The sequence below is a fragment of the Aptenodytes forsteri genome, unplaced genomic scaffold, assembly GCF_000699145.1.
Source record: "Aptenodytes forsteri isolate BGI_AS27 unplaced genomic scaffold, ASM69914v1 Scaffold146, whole genome shotgun sequence".
Taxonomy (NCBI): Eukaryota; Metazoa; Chordata; class Aves; order Sphenisciformes; family Spheniscidae; genus Aptenodytes; species Aptenodytes forsteri.
The window spans coordinates 6233388-6253679 of record NW_008795128.1 but is presented as its reverse complement, the minus strand read 5'-3'; the positions used below and the strand labels follow the sequence as shown (position 1 = coordinate 6253679).

General features: G+C 44.3%; 1 protein-coding gene across 1 annotated transcript in view; it reads right to left on the bottom strand.

Annotated features, from left to right (window-relative positions):
- MAPKBP1 (mitogen-activated protein kinase binding protein 1) overlaps positions 1–20292 on the bottom strand; it is a 51959-nt gene that overhangs the window by 31339 nt on the left and 328 nt on the right. Inside the window, exons 2-16 of the mRNA XM_009277610.2 lie at positions 20083–20123; positions 19778–19840; positions 19127–19184; positions 15843–16013; positions 13122–13259; positions 12106–12288; positions 10785–10945; positions 8156–8345; positions 6978–7124; positions 5862–6046; positions 5659–5750; positions 5147–5272; positions 3329–3399; positions 2763–2884; positions 1606–1681 (exon numbers count right to left, since the gene is read on the bottom strand). Coding sequence (XP_009275885.1) covers positions 1606–1681; positions 2763–2884; positions 3329–3399; positions 5147–5272; positions 5659–5750; positions 5862–6046; positions 6978–7124; positions 8156–8345; positions 10785–10945; positions 12106–12288; positions 13122–13259; positions 15843–16013; positions 19127–19184; positions 19778–19840; positions 20083–20123 — 1824 coding nt within the window. The remainder of the gene's footprint in view (positions 1–1605; positions 1682–2762; positions 2885–3328; positions 3400–5146; positions 5273–5658; positions 5751–5861; positions 6047–6977; positions 7125–8155; positions 8346–10784; positions 10946–12105; positions 12289–13121; positions 13260–15842; positions 16014–19126; positions 19185–19777; positions 19841–20082; positions 20124–20292) is intronic.

Sequence of the window (20292 nt, the reverse complement as noted above, 5' to 3'; positions counted from 1 at the left end):
TCTTTTGCAACTTATTTTTTTTTTTTTTTTTTTTTTTTTTTTTTTTTTTTAATATACACCCATTTGTTGCTTTATCATGGATCAAATATAGAACCCCCTCCAAATGCCTCACTAGGTCTAAAGCAGCACTACACAGCAAATACAGTCACCGTCACCAAATGTCCTGCTTTGTCCTTTGTAGAACTTTAAGGAACTGAGAGTGAAAATGTCTGTTTTTTGAGGGAGATGTGGTATTTAAACAACGATAACTTTTTTGGTTATGTTTATTTTGTTGCTGTATCTTTTGCTTTGCATGTACTGTTTGGGTTCTACTTGTTAAACTGCAGTGTATATTATGATCTCAGAACAACATGCCAAGAAAGTTTAAATTCCAGAGACAACCATAATCCCTTGGTTACATAATTGTCCTAAAAATGAACAAAGCAACATTAAAAATAATTGAGATTCCCCACTTCAGCTACACATGAAAAAACCACAAACATAAAGGATATTAAAAACAAAAAATCCAGCTCCCAGCAACATTTCATTGTTTGTGGTCTGAGAAAGATATAATCAAGCACCTGAGCTTACCAGCATCAATTTTTCATTTTCATTACTCTGGCTCATAAAAAATTTTATAGGAATTATAATAGGCAAAGAGAAAGAGAACTTATCTTTCTCTGTAAAACAGGAGAGGTGACACTGAACAAAGCTGTTTGCTTTCCTCTCCCATTTTACCCAGTTATTTACACCCATCAATAATACTGCTGGCCTGTGCAGCTGAACAGAAATATTTGGTTTAAAAAGTAGAAAAATTATCAGTGAAAACAAATACAATGAAGAAGTTTGTTTGGCAACTTAACCCAAGAGATATTTTGGTTGTGTCAATTGGTCTTCCCCCTTTAAAGACAAGAATGCAATTCTTTCACATCCCAATGTGCTGGCATCACTCTTAACACTGAATCTTGAATGCACGTGGTTTACCAGGGGAAGCCCAGGACAGTGGCAGAAGCAGGCATGCTACCCTACCCCAAGGCCTGGATGCATTCAGCAGGTGGGAAACATGAACAGACTCTCTCTAAGCAGTACGAGGCTTGTCCAGCACTCCAAGACCTGAAGAATACAGGCTTTTCAGGGTAGATACTACTTAATTTCATCAACTCAGAAAGAGTTTCACTTGTATTTGCCCTCTGGCAACCACGAATTTCTCAAACGCTGATCAACAGGCAGCTCCACCTTAAAAATCCTAACAAAAACAGTCAAGAAAGCCAGAATGAGCTCTCTGGACCAGAAAGTAAAGGATTAAAGTAAATGGACTAAATCATCTCCTGACAGATACTGGTGCAGTTCTACTTGCTTTTACAGCATGGGCCTGTGCCTCACTTCAGAAATAGGACAGAGAGAGAAGTTATAGATCAACTTCAGCATTCATTGACTCTTTTCCTGTTACCAGCCCTTAAGGATGGAGGTAGGAGGAAGCAGCAGCAGGATAAGGGACAAAGTATGGAGCAAGCAAAAAAAAAGAAAGTTCCTGTGTTCAGATCTGTATTTCATTTTCTTAGCCCTGAACTGCATTCAGAAGAGCTGGAAAAAAGGAAAAGGGAAGAAAGAAAGAAAACAGCTTACTTTGATGAGGGTGCCATCTTCTCCTTGAGATCCCTTGTAAAGCTTCTTCTGCTTCCCACTGCTTATGTTGAAAACCCTGAGGGGGACGACATAAGACAACATTGGTCATTTTGCCTGGGTACTGCTCTGTGGCTCTTGTCACCAAGATCCTTTTCTCTTTCTGCTCCTCATTCCACATGAGATACAGGGAACGGGGCCAAGCCACAGGAAGTGGAGAAATGACCTCTGTGAACTATAACCACCAATCATCTAAATGGTTCAAGAAACAACTGCAAAAGTAATGTAGGGGCCCAAGACTGCATGATACGGTATCAAGCAGGTTATCTGAATTAAAATTGAGGCTTGATTCTCAAGCCGATAATCAAGTATAGCATCATGGCACTGAAGGAGAGGTCAAATGGGAGGGAGAAAACCTTGCCATGCCTTGTAATGGCTAATGGTTATGTAGCAGGAATGGCTCTTAATAAGCTTCAGTCAGTCCTCCCCGCTATAAAAATACCTGTGACTCCTTCATACTAAAGGAAAGGGTTAAGAGAGCAAGACCCTTTTTTTACATTAGAATACAAAAACAAATTACATTCAGCAGCAGTATTTAGCTATGACCAAAACTCTCAGCATCTCACTCAGATACAACAGGACGAGACACACAATTACAGAGAGTCTCCTTTGCTTCAAAGGTAGAAGCAAACAGATTGGAGAAATGGATAAAAAGGGAGCAGAGAATGAATTCCACTTGTCCAAAGATAGTCACACCTAGCTCAATTTTAGGTTCCTACAGTCCCAGCTATTCCACAGGACCTCAGAGCTTCTCATTAAACGTACCTTTAAAATACAAAAATTACCACAGCACAGAAGTTCTTGCCCCACAGCTCAATGATGTGCCAAGGAAGGCACACTTGCTCTCCCAGTAGAAAGGCTTTGCTCTACAGAGCAACCCAGCAAGAAGCCAAGAATCCCATGGGCATTTGCATATATCTACAGCTTTTTATCAGCGAGGGGAAAGGCGAAGTTCAACCTCACAGAGTGTGAGGTGAGGCCTCAGATCTGTCTGAAAATGCTGTGTCAAAGAACCTAGAGGAACAATGATGGAGATGGGACCGTCCTGGCCAACTCATTTATGACTGCAAAAATATTTTAAAGACAAGAAGTAATCTAACCTGATGTTACGATCCTGGCATCCAATAGCTGCGTATTTCCAGCTGGGGTCCACATCCATGTCATACAGAGTGGTCTTCCTAACAATGTGATGTGTTCGGGTAAACTGAACCCCTTCTCCTGTCTAAGCATATGGGTAAAGACTGTGTCAAAATCAAGCAGTTAACCCATTATTAAAAACTTCTAAATACAGATGAGTCCTCTCACACAGCCAGCACAAACCAACCCTTCCCACTAACCAGGTCTGCTGGGACTGGAGGCACAATGAACTCCTCTCCAGCCCATACTCTTTCACCGCTCCTCACAATAGCCCTGGCAGCAAAAGAAAAGCAGATATCCTAACAGTTCTTTACTTTGCATCTTGCTGAGAGAGGTCAGGCTGGAAGCAGGTGCATGCTTCACAGAACTAGTTCTCCGAATGTAATCTCTTGCATTGAGTCAGTGGGAGACACTGAGGCTGAAATAGCAACAAGCTCATATAGAAACTCTGATATCACTCTTTAAAGTAGTTCCTTTGTGGAGAGATTATTAAAAAAAAAAAGTGCACAAAAAGCTGTAATAAGGTTACCTTCTGCGCAGTGCGGAAATAAATGCTCTTGTCTGCCCCACAGCTTATCATTCGCACTTTCCCATCATTGGCTGGAACAAAAAGGCAGGAGCCGATCAAAAGATAAACACAAATACAAGGTGGAGGAAATGTTTCCATTTATACCACTGCTCATTTATTCCAGCCCTGATTAGCTAAGACTGACTCCTACCTAAGCAGCAGGATGCTGCAGCAAAACAGAAGCCCCTTCTCAGAACAGCATTTGTTAATGCTCAGAATGCATGAGGCCTTAATACAGAGGCTTTACACAACAGATTAGGATGTAATTCTGTCTTCTCCCCCAACAGTATGCTCACGTGCTTGTTCTCCATGTGCCACAGCACTCTGTGGCGATATGACAGCTTCACACCCAGTATGAGCTGAAAACGGGCAATAGGCACTTTTCAGTCCTCAAAGTCAGTCACATGTGTCTTGCTGCCCTTTCTTACAGCAGGATCAGGCTTTCCTTCTTCCCTTAGCACTCTTTTGTAACCCATCTGCTCCTTCAGCAAAGCAACACCTTTTAAAACTCCATGTATTAAAAATGGATCTGATATCATCCAAGTCCACTTGAACTGCAGCCACTTAGAGCAGGGCTGTGCTTAGCTCAGAGACTAGCACAAAGGCCTTCGCTGCCAGGGCCTTGAGTGCAGTTCCCTCATCTCCTAGGAGTTTAGCTGGCTGCATTCAAGGCTAGCTCACTGATAAGACAGACCTGTCAGAGAAACTTTTGGTGGCCTTGGAGCTCCTTGAGAAAAAACTTGTAAAAGCCTCACAGCGGCTTCGAGGAGCCTCTGCTATGAAGCTTCAGCAAGGTCCCTGCCCTTCACTTGGGAGCTACTTTCAATCTGAAGTTCTCATCCTTGAACCCCAACTGAGCTACACTGCAGCAGCATTGCAGCCACACCTGTGCCTGGCCACATACCCTGCTGATCGAATCCTGACCTTGACCCATGGACTCAGCTTCCTGATTTGAACTCGAACCTGCCTTGCTGCTATGGGCTTGCCTGACAGGCACTGAACTGTGGCCAACCCTGCTCACTGTCTCCAGACTGATCCTGACCTTGAACTGCTAACCTGTCTTATCACTATGGATTCGTCTGGTGATCTGGACTACTGGCTGGATCTAGTTACTGTCACTGGACTTGATCTGTTCCACCTTGTTCAGGTACTGTGGGACTTTCCCACAGTGTGGCCACTACCTTTGCCTGCATTCCTGTCACCCTTGGCTACTGGCTCCCCTGGCAGAGCAGCCAACCCTTGTTGTTCCCCGACAATAGCACAACACACCACACTGATGTCTGACCATCAGTAGTAACTGAGTGCTGGGGATGCAGTGTGCTCCATTACCATGAATGCAAAGTCTTACACTGGTTTGCAATGACAAATATACTTATGACTAGTTAATCCCAAAACATTTTTTGTGGGTTTGGGGATTTTTTTGGAGGATGACTGTTCCACAGTTCTCCTCACTAAGAACAGCGTGTAGCCATCTGACATCAGTTAAAGGGAGTAAATCATTACAGAAAGCAGCTTTCCAAAGAAATGCTGAGGACTTCAATCAGGAGAGGTTTTCTGAGTGGGGAGGAAGGAGAGGAGAAAAAAACAAAAGGGAAAAGAAGGCAAGTATCATCAAATATCACCTTCTGTTAGGACTGCAGCTACAGAAGATGACAAAAACATAGCTGCAGCTTCAGCCTGGCCTAAGCCAGTGTTTAAGCAGTTAAAATTACTTTACAGCCACAATGGGACAACAGCAGTGCTCAAATCCAGCTTTGCAGGGAGGCCATGATTCTCTACCTGCAAACTTCACAGCAGTGATGGAAGAAGAATGTTCATCCAGGGTCTGCTGCAGGCTGTAGTCCTTTCCAGCATCCAAGACATGAATCAATCTATCCCGACTGGCTGAGGCTAAGAGCTTTAAGCCTGTCAGAAAGTTAAAAAGAGTGCAAGACCATTACTAAAAAGTCATTTGCTCTTCCAGTCACTATTTTAAAACAGTTTCTCAAGTCATCTTTGGGACAAAACATTATACTGTAGCTATCTGCACAGATGCACACAAAGGAACGCCCCTGGATTTTACACTATAAGTACAGACAGAACAAGTTTCAATCTCAACTTGCAATATTCCAAGGAAAAATATGAGAAAGAAGCCTTTTTCAAAGTCTGGCTCTACTGGCCCAATGCTACAAGCCTGCTCTGAAATCCAGGAGTAGCTCAGCACTGAAAGTTCTAACATACCATGGCTGGACATTCTGACTTGCTCAACAGTACATTCACATGCAAAAGGGAAGAAGCTCAATTGCATTTACCTGTGTCAGGTTTGGAGTACTCCAGACATAGGATCTCAGAGTCATGGGCTTCCACCTTCAGCATTTCCCTCAGAGACTGCAACTCATATATCCTAAGACACAACATGGCTGATTTCAGTATGTTTAATAAAATCAGCAAGACCTGGTTTTGATTCTCATGCCTGCCCAGCCCGCAATCTGCACAAGAAGCTCTATGGGATTACCTGAGAGTGCCTATCCTGTCCCCCGAGGCCAGGTGCTCCCCACTGGGACTCACACAGACAGTGCGTATCCCCACCTTCGTATCCATCACTTGTGCATCAGCTTTGTCTGCACTTCCTGCTGAGTTGTAATCAGTGTCCAGAAGTACCTGAGTGTTATTATCTACATAGATGATTTTCATCAAGTCCTGGGGATACAATACACCCGGAAATATTAACTAGTTACAAAATACTAAAGTGAAGCACCTGCCTTAGAAACTGGGCTCCTGGCCAACATACACACTTCATTGGCAGTAATGCTGTAATTGGTGGGATCTTTTAGCTAGGAGCAAGCACTCAGCCCCTTCATATTGTAGGATGAAAGTTTCACAGCTGTGTCTCATGATCGCCCTTTGCAAAAGATTCCCTTTCAGGCTAGAAACTAACAGCATCTCCTGCACAACAGACAAGGTCTGGGATTAGTGATTACAAGGTAGTAGGGGACACAGCAGGAATCTGAAAGACTTCTAGGGATCATCCAAGTCAGCCCACGCCTTTTGAAAAATGACAGAAAAAGCAGGAGCTTTTTCCACCATCAGCAGATTGCTGAGAATGGGCAGGTCAGGGCTGCTGCGCCCATGGATCTTCCAACAGAACTGAGAACAGAAGCAAACGTCCATAAGTAATCACTGTTCTGTATGAGTATCCTCCCTCTTATATAGAGGAAGTGAGTGTAAACTGTTTCTCATTCAATTCTCCCAAACCTCTGCCTCATTTAATGCACCTTTTCCAAACAAATCTTAAAGTGGTTACACATTACAGAGATGCAGAAAAAGAGAAACAGCTCTCCTGAAGCATATGGCATAAGCTATTCTGGAAGAGACTAAGCTTGGCAAATCCTTGGGTGGTTTATGGAAAAAGCAATAGTCCCCAGGGCCATTTCAGACAAACTGTCTTTCCACCTGATACTCCCTTCATGTTTCTTCAGGTTCATACATTTTACCAGTCTTGTGCTCTGTTTACAGAGAAGCTTGTGTTGACTTAGAGATCCAAAGAAGTTTGGGCTTTAACTTGGGAATACCCATGCATGAGGAAGAGCAACCCCAAGGGCAAGGAGGTGATCAAAACCTGGGATCTTACATTGCTGAGGATGTTGCGGTGAAGGGCTGTGCCGTGAATGTTGGAGCTCTCGGTGTTCCACAGACGAATAGTGTTGTCAGAGGAGCAGGTAATGAAGGAACCAGGGGGGAGGCATGACTGATTGTTGTCTTTCACCTCTGGATACATCTAAGGGCAGGTAAAATCAACCCCTGAATGAGACTGCCTGGCACCTGGCATCCTAGACACTGGTAGCACATTTCAAAACAAAATGAGATAAAAGGGCTGTCCTCTCTGTTTTGTAAAGGTGAGAGCCAGCCAGTTCTCCTAATGAAAACCTGTTTGCAGACCAGGGCTTCATATTCACTTCAAACAAATGCTCACTGAGCTTCCCTGAATGTAGAACATCTGCTTAAGAAGCGTGCAACAGGCCAGCATCCTTTGTTTCTAACAGTTCAAAGACAGCACCTCAAAGACCACGCAATAACGACCATGCAACAACCACCTTGCACTGTTGTTTGCAACTTTCAACTACTACTGTCGATTTATAATCCAGAAGGAAAGGGTGAGATGCAATTAATAAATAATAACAAAAAGAGTCCTCAACCTCTTCCCACTTTCTTTCCACTTCCCCCTTTCCTGACCACTGTTGGACACATTTCAATGTATTAACAATTACATTGTTTCCTATACCTCCTTTCCTTCCCTCTGTCCCTCTGAGGGAAAGTCAAATAGACAGACTGGAAGATGACAGCCACTTGAGAGGTTAATTCCAGATGTCCTCATAAATAGGTTAAGAAGGATCAAAGTTGAGATCTTATCACTTGTTTCATTCCTTTGACTTTGGAGCACTTGCTCACGACAGACCTCAAACAATTTTTTTTGAGGTCAGCAGTAAACTCTTGTGCATTTTGTGAAAGGAGCCCCTGCATTCAGCTTTGACCAGTTCTGCTTCTTCTCCCACCTCTCACCTTTTAACGGTGAGATTTTTTTTTCCAGTAACACACTGCATCTAACGCATTTGGTCCACCATTGCAGTGCAGCCAAAGAACTGTTCCCAGCTCCAACTCAAACCCTGTAGCAACCACACTACCACAGGAGGAAATTTGAGTCAATTCTTTCTCTCTGCAGTAAGTGTTTGCATTCAAATTTGGCAGCTCTTCAGATGACTTCCTCAGCTGCAACTTGCAATCCAACACTTGTGTCTGCAGACAACGTACCTCAATGTTCCACACGCAGGAAGAGTGGTACAAAGCGGAGTACACCTTGCCCACTTTCTTCGGGTCTTTGACATCCCACACATACAGGCTGTGGTCATTGTATACACAGGAAAGCCACTGGTTGGTGGGGTCAAAGGTCAAGGCAATCGTGTCTGGATACTTCGCATCAGCCATACCAGAGAAAAGACGACTGCACAAAGAGACAACAACAGTCTGGTTAACTTGCACTCTCTTGGGAGTCAGAGCAAGGAGGTGAAGCATGAGAGCTCAGATTCTCCACGGCACTGGCGGACGACTGCACAAAGAGACAACAACAGTCTGGTTAACTTGCACTCTCTTGGGAGTCAGAGCAAGGAGGTGAAGCATGAGAGCTCAGATTCTCCACAGGGCACTGGCGAGGTGAACAATACACTGTGGCATATATAGGTAGAGAGAGTAGCTGGCTGGGAAGACCTTGTCTCTTGAACCACCAGAGTCCCAAAAGAAGCCTGAAAGTCCCATGGCAAAAGTCATTCTCCTTGCCATCCAACCCAGAGTCCCACCACAGACAGGCAATTAACTGTCCCTGAAGAAGGACCAAACAGGACACTTGATCATCGCTGGACATCATCATCATTTACCCCTTGGTAAAATCCAAGTCATAATCTCAAAACAAAGGGGAGAGAGGATCATCTTTTGGTGGGTACTGTATTTTGTTTACTGATTGCAGGAACTGCTCTTGTGTATGACCAAGCAGAAGAGTACTGCACTCAAAAGACAGGAGCACACCAGCACAAGGGACAAAGGAATGATTCATTTCAGCAGCCGCTTGTCTGACATGCTTCCCTTCCACCCCCGCCCCACACACAGGCCAGCTTGGTGCTGCTTGCAGCAGCTCATGAGAGCTCAGATTCTCCACAGGGCACTGGCGAGGTGAACAATACACTGTGGCATATATAGGTAGCAACTGCAGATGGGTACAGTCCTTTCTAGATAGGCAAGCTCTCTGATGCAAACTTAAAAAGACTAATTCTGCAGAACAAGGAAACATCCCCAGGTTAGACGAAAATCACACAATGTGAACCCTGTATCTTCTCTACAGGAGTCCCCTGTTAAGTCCTGCTGCCATGCACGTAAAGAAGGAGCTGCTCTCTTGACCTGAGGTGAACATAGCCATCCCACAATGCTGCTAATGGTATCGAATAAGGTAATTATAGCCAGAGTGCCAGGGTGTTGAGAGCAGGTAATTTAAAAGGACTGATGGAGATGCAGGGATGAGGGACAAAGTGCATGTAGCACACCAGACAATTGGAGCCCTGCTTCTGCAACTGCAAAGCTTTGAGGGCTTGAAGAGCACAGCCCAGATCCTATCGAAAAATCAAGTCATTGATACAGTTGTGGGCAGTTCATTGCGGGCAACTGGCATCCCACAGACAGGCTCTGGCATGCATGGGAATATAAGGAGTCCTGTGTTTTCAAGCTTCTTTGGAAGTAATTTAAAAAAAAAAAAAAAATTAAGATTGTAATCAGCGCTACAAATGCATGTTTAAGAATCACATGAATATTTCTGCTAGACTGATGCAAGAGAGCGGCAGAGAGTATTTTTAAAGGGTTCATGTATACAGTTGCTTGACTTTAGCACTACCAGAAACTGGTAACATTTTCAATTGAGAGAGTTCCTTTTCCAGCTCCCTTACTGGAATATCATTATCTCCCACTGATCTTCTGGAGGAGGACTATACAGTGCACTGTTTGAACCTTTACCTCATGTTCCCAAGAAAAGTTTAGAGAAAACCTGTTGAGACACAAGAAAGAAAAGGAAAAAAAAAAAAGAAAGAAAAAAAACCAAAAAAAGAGTATATATCTGTAGACGTGGGAACTCCAGATATCCAGTGGAATGATGGCTGGTGGATTCATACACCTTTGGATTTCTTTCCCCACTAGTGACAGAAGTAAAAGAGGGCAACAGAAGGAAACTGGGAAAGCCTCCAACCAGGATTGGCAAACAGCAACACATGAAAGGTTTTCTCCAGCATAAGCCTCTGCAAGCCGGCAGACAGAACTGTACAGAAATCACATTACCCATCTCAGAAGGTGAGAAATAGAGAGCCAAGGCAGAAGATACTGGACCAAGGTAGGAAAACAAGACAACAGAATGCACAAAACTGAGGGAGAAGAAAGACTACAGACAATAGTAGGAGATTTGGGTCTATAAAAGATTGCAAGGGAGCCTTGAAAAAGTGCCCCATGAGAGCCTGGGCATCTCTTAGCAAGATCATTATATTGCTATGGAGGAGAGTCTTCAGCCCTTACCAATGACAAGCAAAGGATGTGCCATGGTACAGGAACAACTGTAGTGTGCCACAACATCCTGTGCCCTCTGCCTGCTTGCTCATAGCAACCAATGTCAGAAGGCCACCAGACACGAGCAATCCCAGGGAGATGAGGCGCAAGATATGCTGTGTAGTCCAGCAACCAGCTTTGGGCTGTAGCCCAGCCATGTAAGGCAAGGCTGCAACAACTCAGGGAGATCTGCAACAGGCTGCCAATTTAAATCCATAAAAAGAGCACACTCCAGATGGCAAAGGTCTGGGGAACAGTTCTAACCCCCACAAGCCTCCCTTGCTCCCTTCCACCCTCTCCACAGTACCTGGCCTCAGTCACACTTGCGATGTCTGTTCCCAGGAAGTGCGGTTTTGGCAGTGTGGTGACAAAGTGAAGGTTCAGAGGGTTAAAAATCCGCACGGTGCCATCAGCGCAGCCACAGAAGATGTAGTCATGATTCACAGAGATGCAGTTTGCCACAGTGGTCTGAGGAGGACACAGCACACAAGAAGGTGAATAAGCAATGCACTCTCACTTCAGAGGTCGCCAGAAACACGACAGGGAGAATAGCAAATTGACAGACAAAGGAGTCATGGTCAGAAGAGCTGAAGTGAAGTCAAGCCCTGGGATTAAGGAAAAGCCTAAAAATCCAATTTTCCTTTCTGAGGAGCTTCCCAGCCAAGGTCCATTGCAGATTCCAAGTGGTTAAGGAAAAAGCTCAGTTCCTCTACTACCCACTGTGGTGGGAGGTCAGCAGAGCTACACATTTGCTCCAGCTGAGTCTTACGCTGAACATTGTTTTTTGTTCCTCTGTGACATTCGGTACCACTGGCAGGCAAGCAGCACCTCACCCTGTACTAGCACGCCAATACATTACCTGTCACAAGGGGATAAGAAAAGAAAAAAAATGAATTTTCTTCCCCCTCCCACTGGGATCTGTACAAATGGCAGAAAATGGTACAAAATGGAGTGTAGTGATAAGGGGATGAGTTCAATGCAAAACTTTTTTCCAACTTACTGTGAAGCTGTCTGTATTCTGAGCGAGAGTGAAAGGCAGATTTTAGAGAGGAAAGGAAAGAAAAGAAGAGGCATTTCACTTGAGTGAAAGCGTGGAAAGATTTTTCCCTTGATTTTAATACACTGGATCCTTTCATGTGGGCATCTTACATTCAATTGAAAGGAAAATAAGCACAATCAAATTCTTAGCTATGGGCCAACCTGGTGGTTTAGAATAGCCAAACCAGCTAGCACCTTGGGAACCTGCATTTGAGATGCACAAGCCAAGTAAGACACTGCAGAGTGGGTAGAAATCAGAATCCTTCTAAAACTCCTACTTGTCCAGGCCAAGCCAGGAGGGACAACACAGGGCTTGCCAAAGCTACATCAGGACACTGCTTTGCCAGAAGGGCAGTAGCTGTAACGCTAAGGCTTGAGAATGAAAGAGCCTCAATGATTAATAAAATCCCTTTGCCAGGAAGCAACACTATTTTTGCCTGGCCTTCCAGAATAAATCACAAAGTGGCAGAGGCCCAATGACTTTCACTGCTGGTGGTCAGCTTGCGTTCCCTGAGTGCCCTTATTATTTGTTTTTCCTGCTCTGCTTCAGCAGGCACAAATACTGCAGGACAGGAGGATATAAAACTCACCCTCAGCTCCACCCACTTGTCTAGCAGCCTTTTTTCATTGAATTCACAGAGCAGGCCTGAGGATGTGATACAGAAGGTGCTGTCAGCTTTTTTGCCCCTTCCACACGCCACGTCTGCAAAGAAGTTGTTCCTCAGCTCTCCAAGCAATCCTGAGCGACCTAGCAAGGGGACTGTGGCATTGACCTACCAATAAAAAAGTTTATTAGAAACAGGGCAAGGCACTCCAGGCAGACAGACATTTTTTAGAACATCAACCCTTGAGTGCTGAAATGCCTCAAAGAAAGAGAGCTGCAAACAGCCTACAAGGAGAGGTAGTGACACGTCTTACTTGCTGCAGACCCATTGGTTGCACAGTGTATTGAGACCATCAGTATTAGCATGTCAGTGGAACAGAACACTATTAGTGCCACCAAAACTGTGCATCCAAACACATGACCCAGAGACAGCAGATCAATCACTGGAAGAACAACCCTTCCATGGCCAATCTGTGATTTATACCAAATGCCAAAGCAGGGTTCAAGCATGAAGTAGGAACATCTGTTCATGAGCATGCAGAAAAATTATCATGTGGATTCTTCTCTGGGGGACAGAATCCAACAGCTAAAAGTTTAAACACTTTAGTTGACGCTTCAAAATAACACTCACAACCTTTTGAGATGCTCATACCAACATCAAACAGCTCTCCCCACCTCTGTGATCCAAGTTGTTCAATGACTGCAGCTCTTTTCTAGTTTTTTTGCCCTTCAGTATATGTGACTACTAAAGAACAAGCATGCTGCTATACAACTCCAGGAGCCATGCCCCTACCTCAATGCAGGATAAGACAAGCTTTTGGTGCCTTTTGGTGCTACCAGCCCATGGGGAGACTGAGACTTGAGAGCCAGGGTGGAGGGCTGTCCTTGAATCCCACCAAAATCAAAGAGTTCCCACTTCCCACAGCTCACTGAGGCAAAATCCACCCCGCCATAAGATGGAAATGCCTGTTCACAGCTTGACCTTGGTGCACCTTCTCTCACCTTGGAGGTTTTGCTGTCATCCAGGTACCAGAACTTGATGTGTCGATTTCCAGCAGTGACAAAGTAACTGCAGTCCTCCGAGAATGACACAGCTGTCACTTTACTTGAGACTTTGTTGGCTGCCACTACAATGTTTTTCTGGAAACATAATTGTTTAGATGGCTTAATTTCTTTGCTCAGAAGCAAAGGAAACTCATTTCAATTACAGGCACATATCCAGTACAAACGCTGCAGCAGGGAAAAGACGAGGCCCAAACTGCTCCCCCTTCGTCCGTGAATACAATCTCCCCAGCATTAGCTGAGAGCATTGATTTGGCAGATAGTAATGTAAATTCACATTTACATTCAGTTCCACTTCCACGTTGACTGGGATCTAGAACAAATTAGCAGGCACCAGTGCCTGCAGGAACTTGCTGTCTGAGCCATGACAAACATGTTGGCTTCACAATCACCGGGAGCTCAGAGCAAACCCATTTCCCTTTCTAAACAGCAAAAGCATATGTAGGCCAGCACAAGGAGAAGCTCTCCCAGCCTCCAGGCAGCAATAAGGGCAAGGCACTCAAGATGGGGAACAGGTATTTTCCACAGGGAAAACAGTACTGGTTCCTCCACAAATTCTCTCTTCTCTTTAAAGACATGACAATTTATCAAAAGACCCAAAACACAAAAACACCATGCCTGTATTGGAAGGGACAAAGCAAAATCTGCTACACATCAAATATGCACCTCAAAACGTCAAAGTTTGGGAAAGGAAGAAGAACACGGCAGGGACAGAAAACAGGAACGGACACTGCCCAAGCAGAACGGTCAGATGGCAGGAGCTCCCTGCCCACAATACCAGCACTCAGTTTTCCTCCCCCTGCCTTTCCCCGGGGATTGGTAGAAGTGAGAATAAAAAAGTTTTCCTCTCTGCCCATGGTGGGTTTTCAACCATGCAGCACATGGTTGACAACAGTGCACCACTTTTTACTCTCACTCTGTTTCCTTTACCCTTCCTTTTAGGGACTTGCTTGCTCCCTGTCTTCCCAACACAATGCTCTCAGCACACAAACCACATCACTCCAAGGGCCCCATCGGACCGTGTGCTGACAGAACTGAAGAAACTGGCAATAGAGGAGTCTAAGCTGCTGCACCGTCACCACGGAGGACCCCCCCGACCGAGACTGGGGGAAAAGCAAGGGGGACTGCCATTAACATAACTTCTTTCAAGACAGTGCACAGAGAAAGGCCTAGGGCCCTTGCAGACCTCAACATCTGCATCATTGCTGTGGCCTTTCTTTAGAGAAGCAAGGGGACCCTACAGACAACAGGGGTTTTCTTTTCCATCACAGTCAAATGACTGACCAAGTCTCCCAGCCAGGAAAAACAGGGAAACCGAAGCAGCAGCACAGTGGATAGAAGAAGGGCTGTGGTTAAAAGTGCGGGAAAGTGCTTCAGGAGATCTGTTTTCACATCTTGGTCTCTTACTCTTCTTTGACTTTGGTCAGGTAAAGTCTCTTTAGTTTTGGTACCCAGCTTGCAAAATAGAGGCTAGCTGGACCTCCCGAGAGTCACAGTCTGGAGCGTATGCTTAGAGCATGTGTTCTTCAGCACAGAAGAGTGAGATAAATCCTTACCTCACAGGCTCTCATGCACATAATTATAAATAGGATCACAGTGAACAGAAAAACCTGCATAAGCAAGGGAAAACAAAGCTACTTGTACTCAAACCCACACATGCCATGCAGTATGACCATCTCCAAGTCACTACTTTCATTCGTATAACTAGAAAGAACCAAAAGGCTGAGCACTCGATTTTCAACACTGACAAACACACTTAGGTTTTATCACTACAGAGTTCAGCTATGCAAAAAAAATAGCAAGGTCAAACTTCAGCTCATGCAGGAGAGAACTAACAGACAGAGCTTAAATTACAGCACAGGAAATGTGGTGAAGAGAGTAACACACTAAATGAGCACAAACTTACAAGCTGCATCATGTAAGATTTAACAGATGCATTGAAGTTTTTTTAAATTGCATCTCTTTTAGAGAGGGTTACAGCACCTGAAGAGGTAGCAGTAGCTGAATAAGTGCTTAGCATTTATTAATACAGAAGACTCCAAGCCTACTGACAATAAATGGTTTTTTTTTATATACAAACAGCACACATTTAAATGTTTTCTAGCGGATAAGACATGGGCTTTGTTTCCACAGAGTGCTGCCCCAATCCAGTGGCAGACAGAGTGACCTCCATCAGCTTTCACCCACTGTGCTTTCTCTATGGCCCCTTTCTCAATCATCAAGGATGGGATTAGAGTATCACAAACCCTGACACAACAAAAACAAAACAAGCCAAAAGCATCCAGTACACCACAAATGAAATCCCTGGCTGATGAGTTTCCTTCCTCAACCTCATAAATTAGTTTTTAATAAGCCTCTAAAAAAGCACAAGACTTTGACAAGGTTTCAAAGTCCAGGCTTTCCTGACTGGACAGCAAGATGTCACAAGTCTCCAAGTATAGAGAATATCCCTTCACTGAAGTGACTTAGACCTTCCCTAAGGGACCATAGCGCTCTCTCATGTCCGAACTTGTCTGTGTCTATCAATGTCAAAAACAAACAACAACAGAATAAAAAAAAAAAAGCAGAAAGCAAGATGGAACTGAAATAGTTTACAGACAGACTGTCCACTCTTTAATTTAGCAACACCCCATGGTCCACCCAACCTCCCAGAGTACTTACCTTCCATGACCACACGTTGACAATCATATCATGCTGGTACCCCACTGAAACAATGTACTTGGAGCTGGGGGAGAAGGCCACACAGGCCACGCCATACTTGTGCTCCTGGAGCTCAGCCACCTGGGTTCGCTCGGCCACATCCCATACCCGAACTGCTGGCATGTGTCCGCTCTGGAGGGGACAAGAACAAACACAGAAGAGGAAACGTAACCCCCAAGGTCAGTTCTGACAGATTGAAGCATGCAAATATGTGGGGTCTTGGAAAAAGATGTCTAGATGGTGCGTTCACAATAGGGTTAGAGGTTAGACCTCAGTTCCTTCGACTCTTTAAAGCCCAGGTTGAGACTGACAACCTAAGGAGTATATGCATTTCAACAGGTGTCTGAAAGAATTAATACGATCTCCCCTGCTTTAATCCTTTTCTTATGCTACTTGCAAAACAGCCAGAGACTAGAGCAATGCTTTTGATGCACATAGCTGATCTTTGCAATGGGAACTCACAGCCGGCTCACGAAAGGAATTACAATAGATCGTATCTCTGGACTCAGTGAATGAAAAGGCCCTCACATCCTCTGCTCCTAACACAACGTGGACATCCGAGATCTCAAGCCAGGTCATGCCATACAAAAACATGACACGACTGTTGTGATAACTATCACACACCATTTGAGGGAGGCCTCTGGGAGGCTAGCAGCATCATTTCTGTCACAAAGGTAACACACGGATGCATGCTGCCTGAAAGAGTATGGGCAGCGTAATGTCAGAGAAAAAGACATTGAGGGAACAGAGCCTCTGGTTTTACGTTTGTTCTCCAGAGAAACAGAAGGTCATAGACTTCAGAAATGTCAATTCAGCCAGCACCTTCTGCCAGACAATTCTATACTTTTGCTTAATTGTTATTAAACCAAAATAAAACAAGGCGCACAAGACAAGCTGCAATGCTGGCCAAAAATGTGCCTGATGGGCAAATCCTACTCAGGAGTCTGCTCATGATTTCACATTGAAGTCTGTCAAAACAATAGCTTGCAAGATAACATATCCATGGCAACATGGCAAAATGGTACCTTTTCTGATCAGGTTTAAATAAGTCATTTGATTGTGTGGGAGAGGCAAGTCTGATCACAAGAAGAAGTCAAAGCTTTAAAAACTCAGAATTGCGCATGTTTTAATCGTCTTGTTCAAAAGCTTTGCCAAGCAACTGCTTGTGGCCTGGAAAAACACCATGGTCAGATTTTACTGCAGTTAGTACAGTTCTCCCTCCTGCAAGGCAGAGCTCAGGTCTCAAGGTGGCTGGAAAGATGTTACAATGAGCTGAATCAGCTGCTCTTCAAAGTAACTACGGTACTTAAACACATACATATATATGTGTGTATATACATACATATATATATTTCCCAGCATCTTAGCATACACCCCAAGACCTTAAGAAATTGAATTCATATTTTATCATTTAAGAAATGCTCACCAAAAGTGAGCTCTGTGTGATCCCCAGAGATGAGGAATCTATGCCTCTATGGGGAGAAAGAAAAAATAAAAATAGAAAAAGAAAGAACAAAAGAATATCAATTTTCTTCTGGATTTGAAATATACAAAAGACGTTTAATATGTATGGTGGCCAAGGACTAACCTTCATGCTCTCCTTCCTGAAAAGCCAGCCATGCAGAAAACTAAGGTGTTACTCGGCAGAATTAGCATGAGGCTGCTAAAAGTGAGCTTGACAAACTGAACTCAGAAAGCATTTCCCTATGGGACCACCCACAGGACAGAGGATGAACTAAGATGAGGCTGCTGACACCGGCAGGGGACACTGCTACACCAAGTAATAACTCAAATGCCAGACACGTGGGAGGATACCGAAAACACAAATGGTCTTACAACAGTGGAAGAGGAGACATGTTTTGCAACAAGGCAAAAAAAAGCTTTCAAGTATCACTGGAAAGGCTTTTTTTTTTTTTTTTTTTTTTAAATCTGAACTTGCCATTTACCCCAATGAAGTTTCAAACTGAAAAGTTTGAGTTGTCAGTAAGAAAAATACCCACTTCATTTTTCACCACTTTTCCTACCCCACATGAAAAGAATAGAGCACCAGAGATTTAAAAAAAAAAAAAGAAAAAGAAAAGAAGGCACCAGAACCATCAGAACTGAACACTAGGGAGAAAAAAATATATATTATATATGTTATAATTTTAATATAAAGGGGTTTTATTACATTAAGACTTCTAGAGTGTAAGGAGCCATTAAAACAAATTACAGCTATAAAACTTCATGCTTTCACTAAAAAGTTAGTAACAACAACAATCTCTGATGCTCTGATGGAAAATTTGTGCTTAATTTTCTGTGTCAAGGTAGTCTCCATCCCAAAACACTGTTGTTTCTATCCTTGGCCTGATCCACGCAGGATTCAGGCCCAGCTTGGGAGCCACCCAGTGACATGACAGCTGCCATCATGACGGCTGCACTAGGAACCTCTAGAGCGAACAGCCTCCATCTTGACAGCTCTGACACAGGGCTGTGACATACTTCTCTGTGGCTGAGGCTGAGGGGACCTGTTTCACACATGCTCCCTCCCCACGTCTTACAGGGGCACAGAGACTAGTGGTAAATTACCATTAATCACACACAAGAGCAAACTGAGCCTAACCATATGGGGGACAGTCAGCATTTCTGTGGATTTCTAATATGGAGCAATTCCAACCTCATGACACACAGCCCGTGTCTTGAACTTCTAACACAGAACACACACAGTGCACTCATCCTTATTCTCCCCCTTGGGCATGTTTGGAATGAGGAAGCAATTGTCGCCCCCCAGCCAAACATACAGTGCCAAACCACAGGCACCAGCATCTTCTGTCACTGTTCCTAAAGCTCCATTCCACATGCACTTTTCACTTTTTCCACGACACTGTTACTGGCTTCAGTTACTTCCTGAAATCCTAAAGGGACAATGCTAAACTCAGACCAAGATTAAGGACCATCCAATTACTCTTCATTGAAGCTACAGTAGAACCATGCTGTGTGTCCTTCCACTTATTTTCACTCTACCTTCAGCCCACAGACACCACCCCAGAAGATCCATCCCCCAAGCTGATGAGAGACAACTTGCTGAAAAACTGCCAGCAGGAGAACCCAGAGCCACCCATAACCCAGTAGGTCCACCCAGAGATGCAACACTGAAATAGATTTGTCTCTGTCAAGGCAGCTCACTGGCTTGTTTCTTCTAAACACCCTCTGCCCTGCTTCAAAATGTGATGGACAAGGTGTGCCCTCTCTCCTCTCACACTTACCTCTCCTGTAACCAAATATTTTCCATCTGGAGAGAAAGCAAGTGCTGTAATTGTTTTCCTAAAACAGAGAAAATGACACTGAGAAACATTTCCAATATGTGATTTCGTTTCAATACATCATGACTGGGGAGTAGGCTGGGATGAACTGGAAAGAGGCTAAAATCACACATAATAGCTTGACACAATGGTTTTGCTTTACCAGAGGTCTAACACTTGCCATGGGGATTCCCTGCTGCCCAAGTCTCAAGCAGCATGCCTACAGCACCAGAAAAGCTCCAAAAGTCGAGGTTCATCCTTGTGCCTTTATTCCAGATGCAGGACCATGTCTCAGTCCTGGCTCGATAATGAGGTCATAGTTTTAGGTGGAGAAAAAAAAGTCAGATACCATGGAGTTCTAGTAAGAACTCCTCCACGCCATGCCTGTTAGCAGTCCCTCATGGGACCACAATGTTTATGAGGTGGTACCTCGTCAGCAATAGTACCTCACATTAGAAGGAGCTGGAGTCAAACCGGCAGACAGCCTCTCCCCAAGGCAGCTCTCACTGAGGGGATTTAGCCTGGAGCAACAGCAGCTCCTGCACTTCATTCAAGACATAAAAACCTTGAATTCACCTCCCACAGAAAGCAAACCCAGCTTAAAGCTTCACTCACCTGGAACTGTTTAGAATATGGTGTTGCTTATTTTTTCTAGGGTTGAACAGCACAACAACACACCTAGATGGAGGAAACAGAAGAACAAAAAGAGTTGACGTGACCATGTGTATAAAGAAAACCAAAGAGCTATCCTTGCTGGCAGAGCAGCAGCAAAAGCAGTCCCAAAAAGCTGGTTCATCCCCTAATCTCACAGACTGAGCTGGGGTTAACCAGAAATCACAAAGAAAAAGAGCAGTCTAGAGGGGAATCACAAGTCTCTCCCATGTTGAGGAGTACCATGTGCTAGTGCCATAAATAATTACCTTTCTAGCATCTGGGAGCCCCGAGTCTCTGATTGCTCAAGCTGGACAGAAAGGTTAACCACAAAAGTTTGTGCAACAGCCCTAACGGATTATGTCCCCTGCCATAAAAGTGACCCTATGTACTAGGCACCAAACCAGCATGTCTAGAACAGAGTAAGAAGGTCAGAAAGATGGAAAGAGGGGATTTTTCAGAAAAGCCAGGGGCGGGGG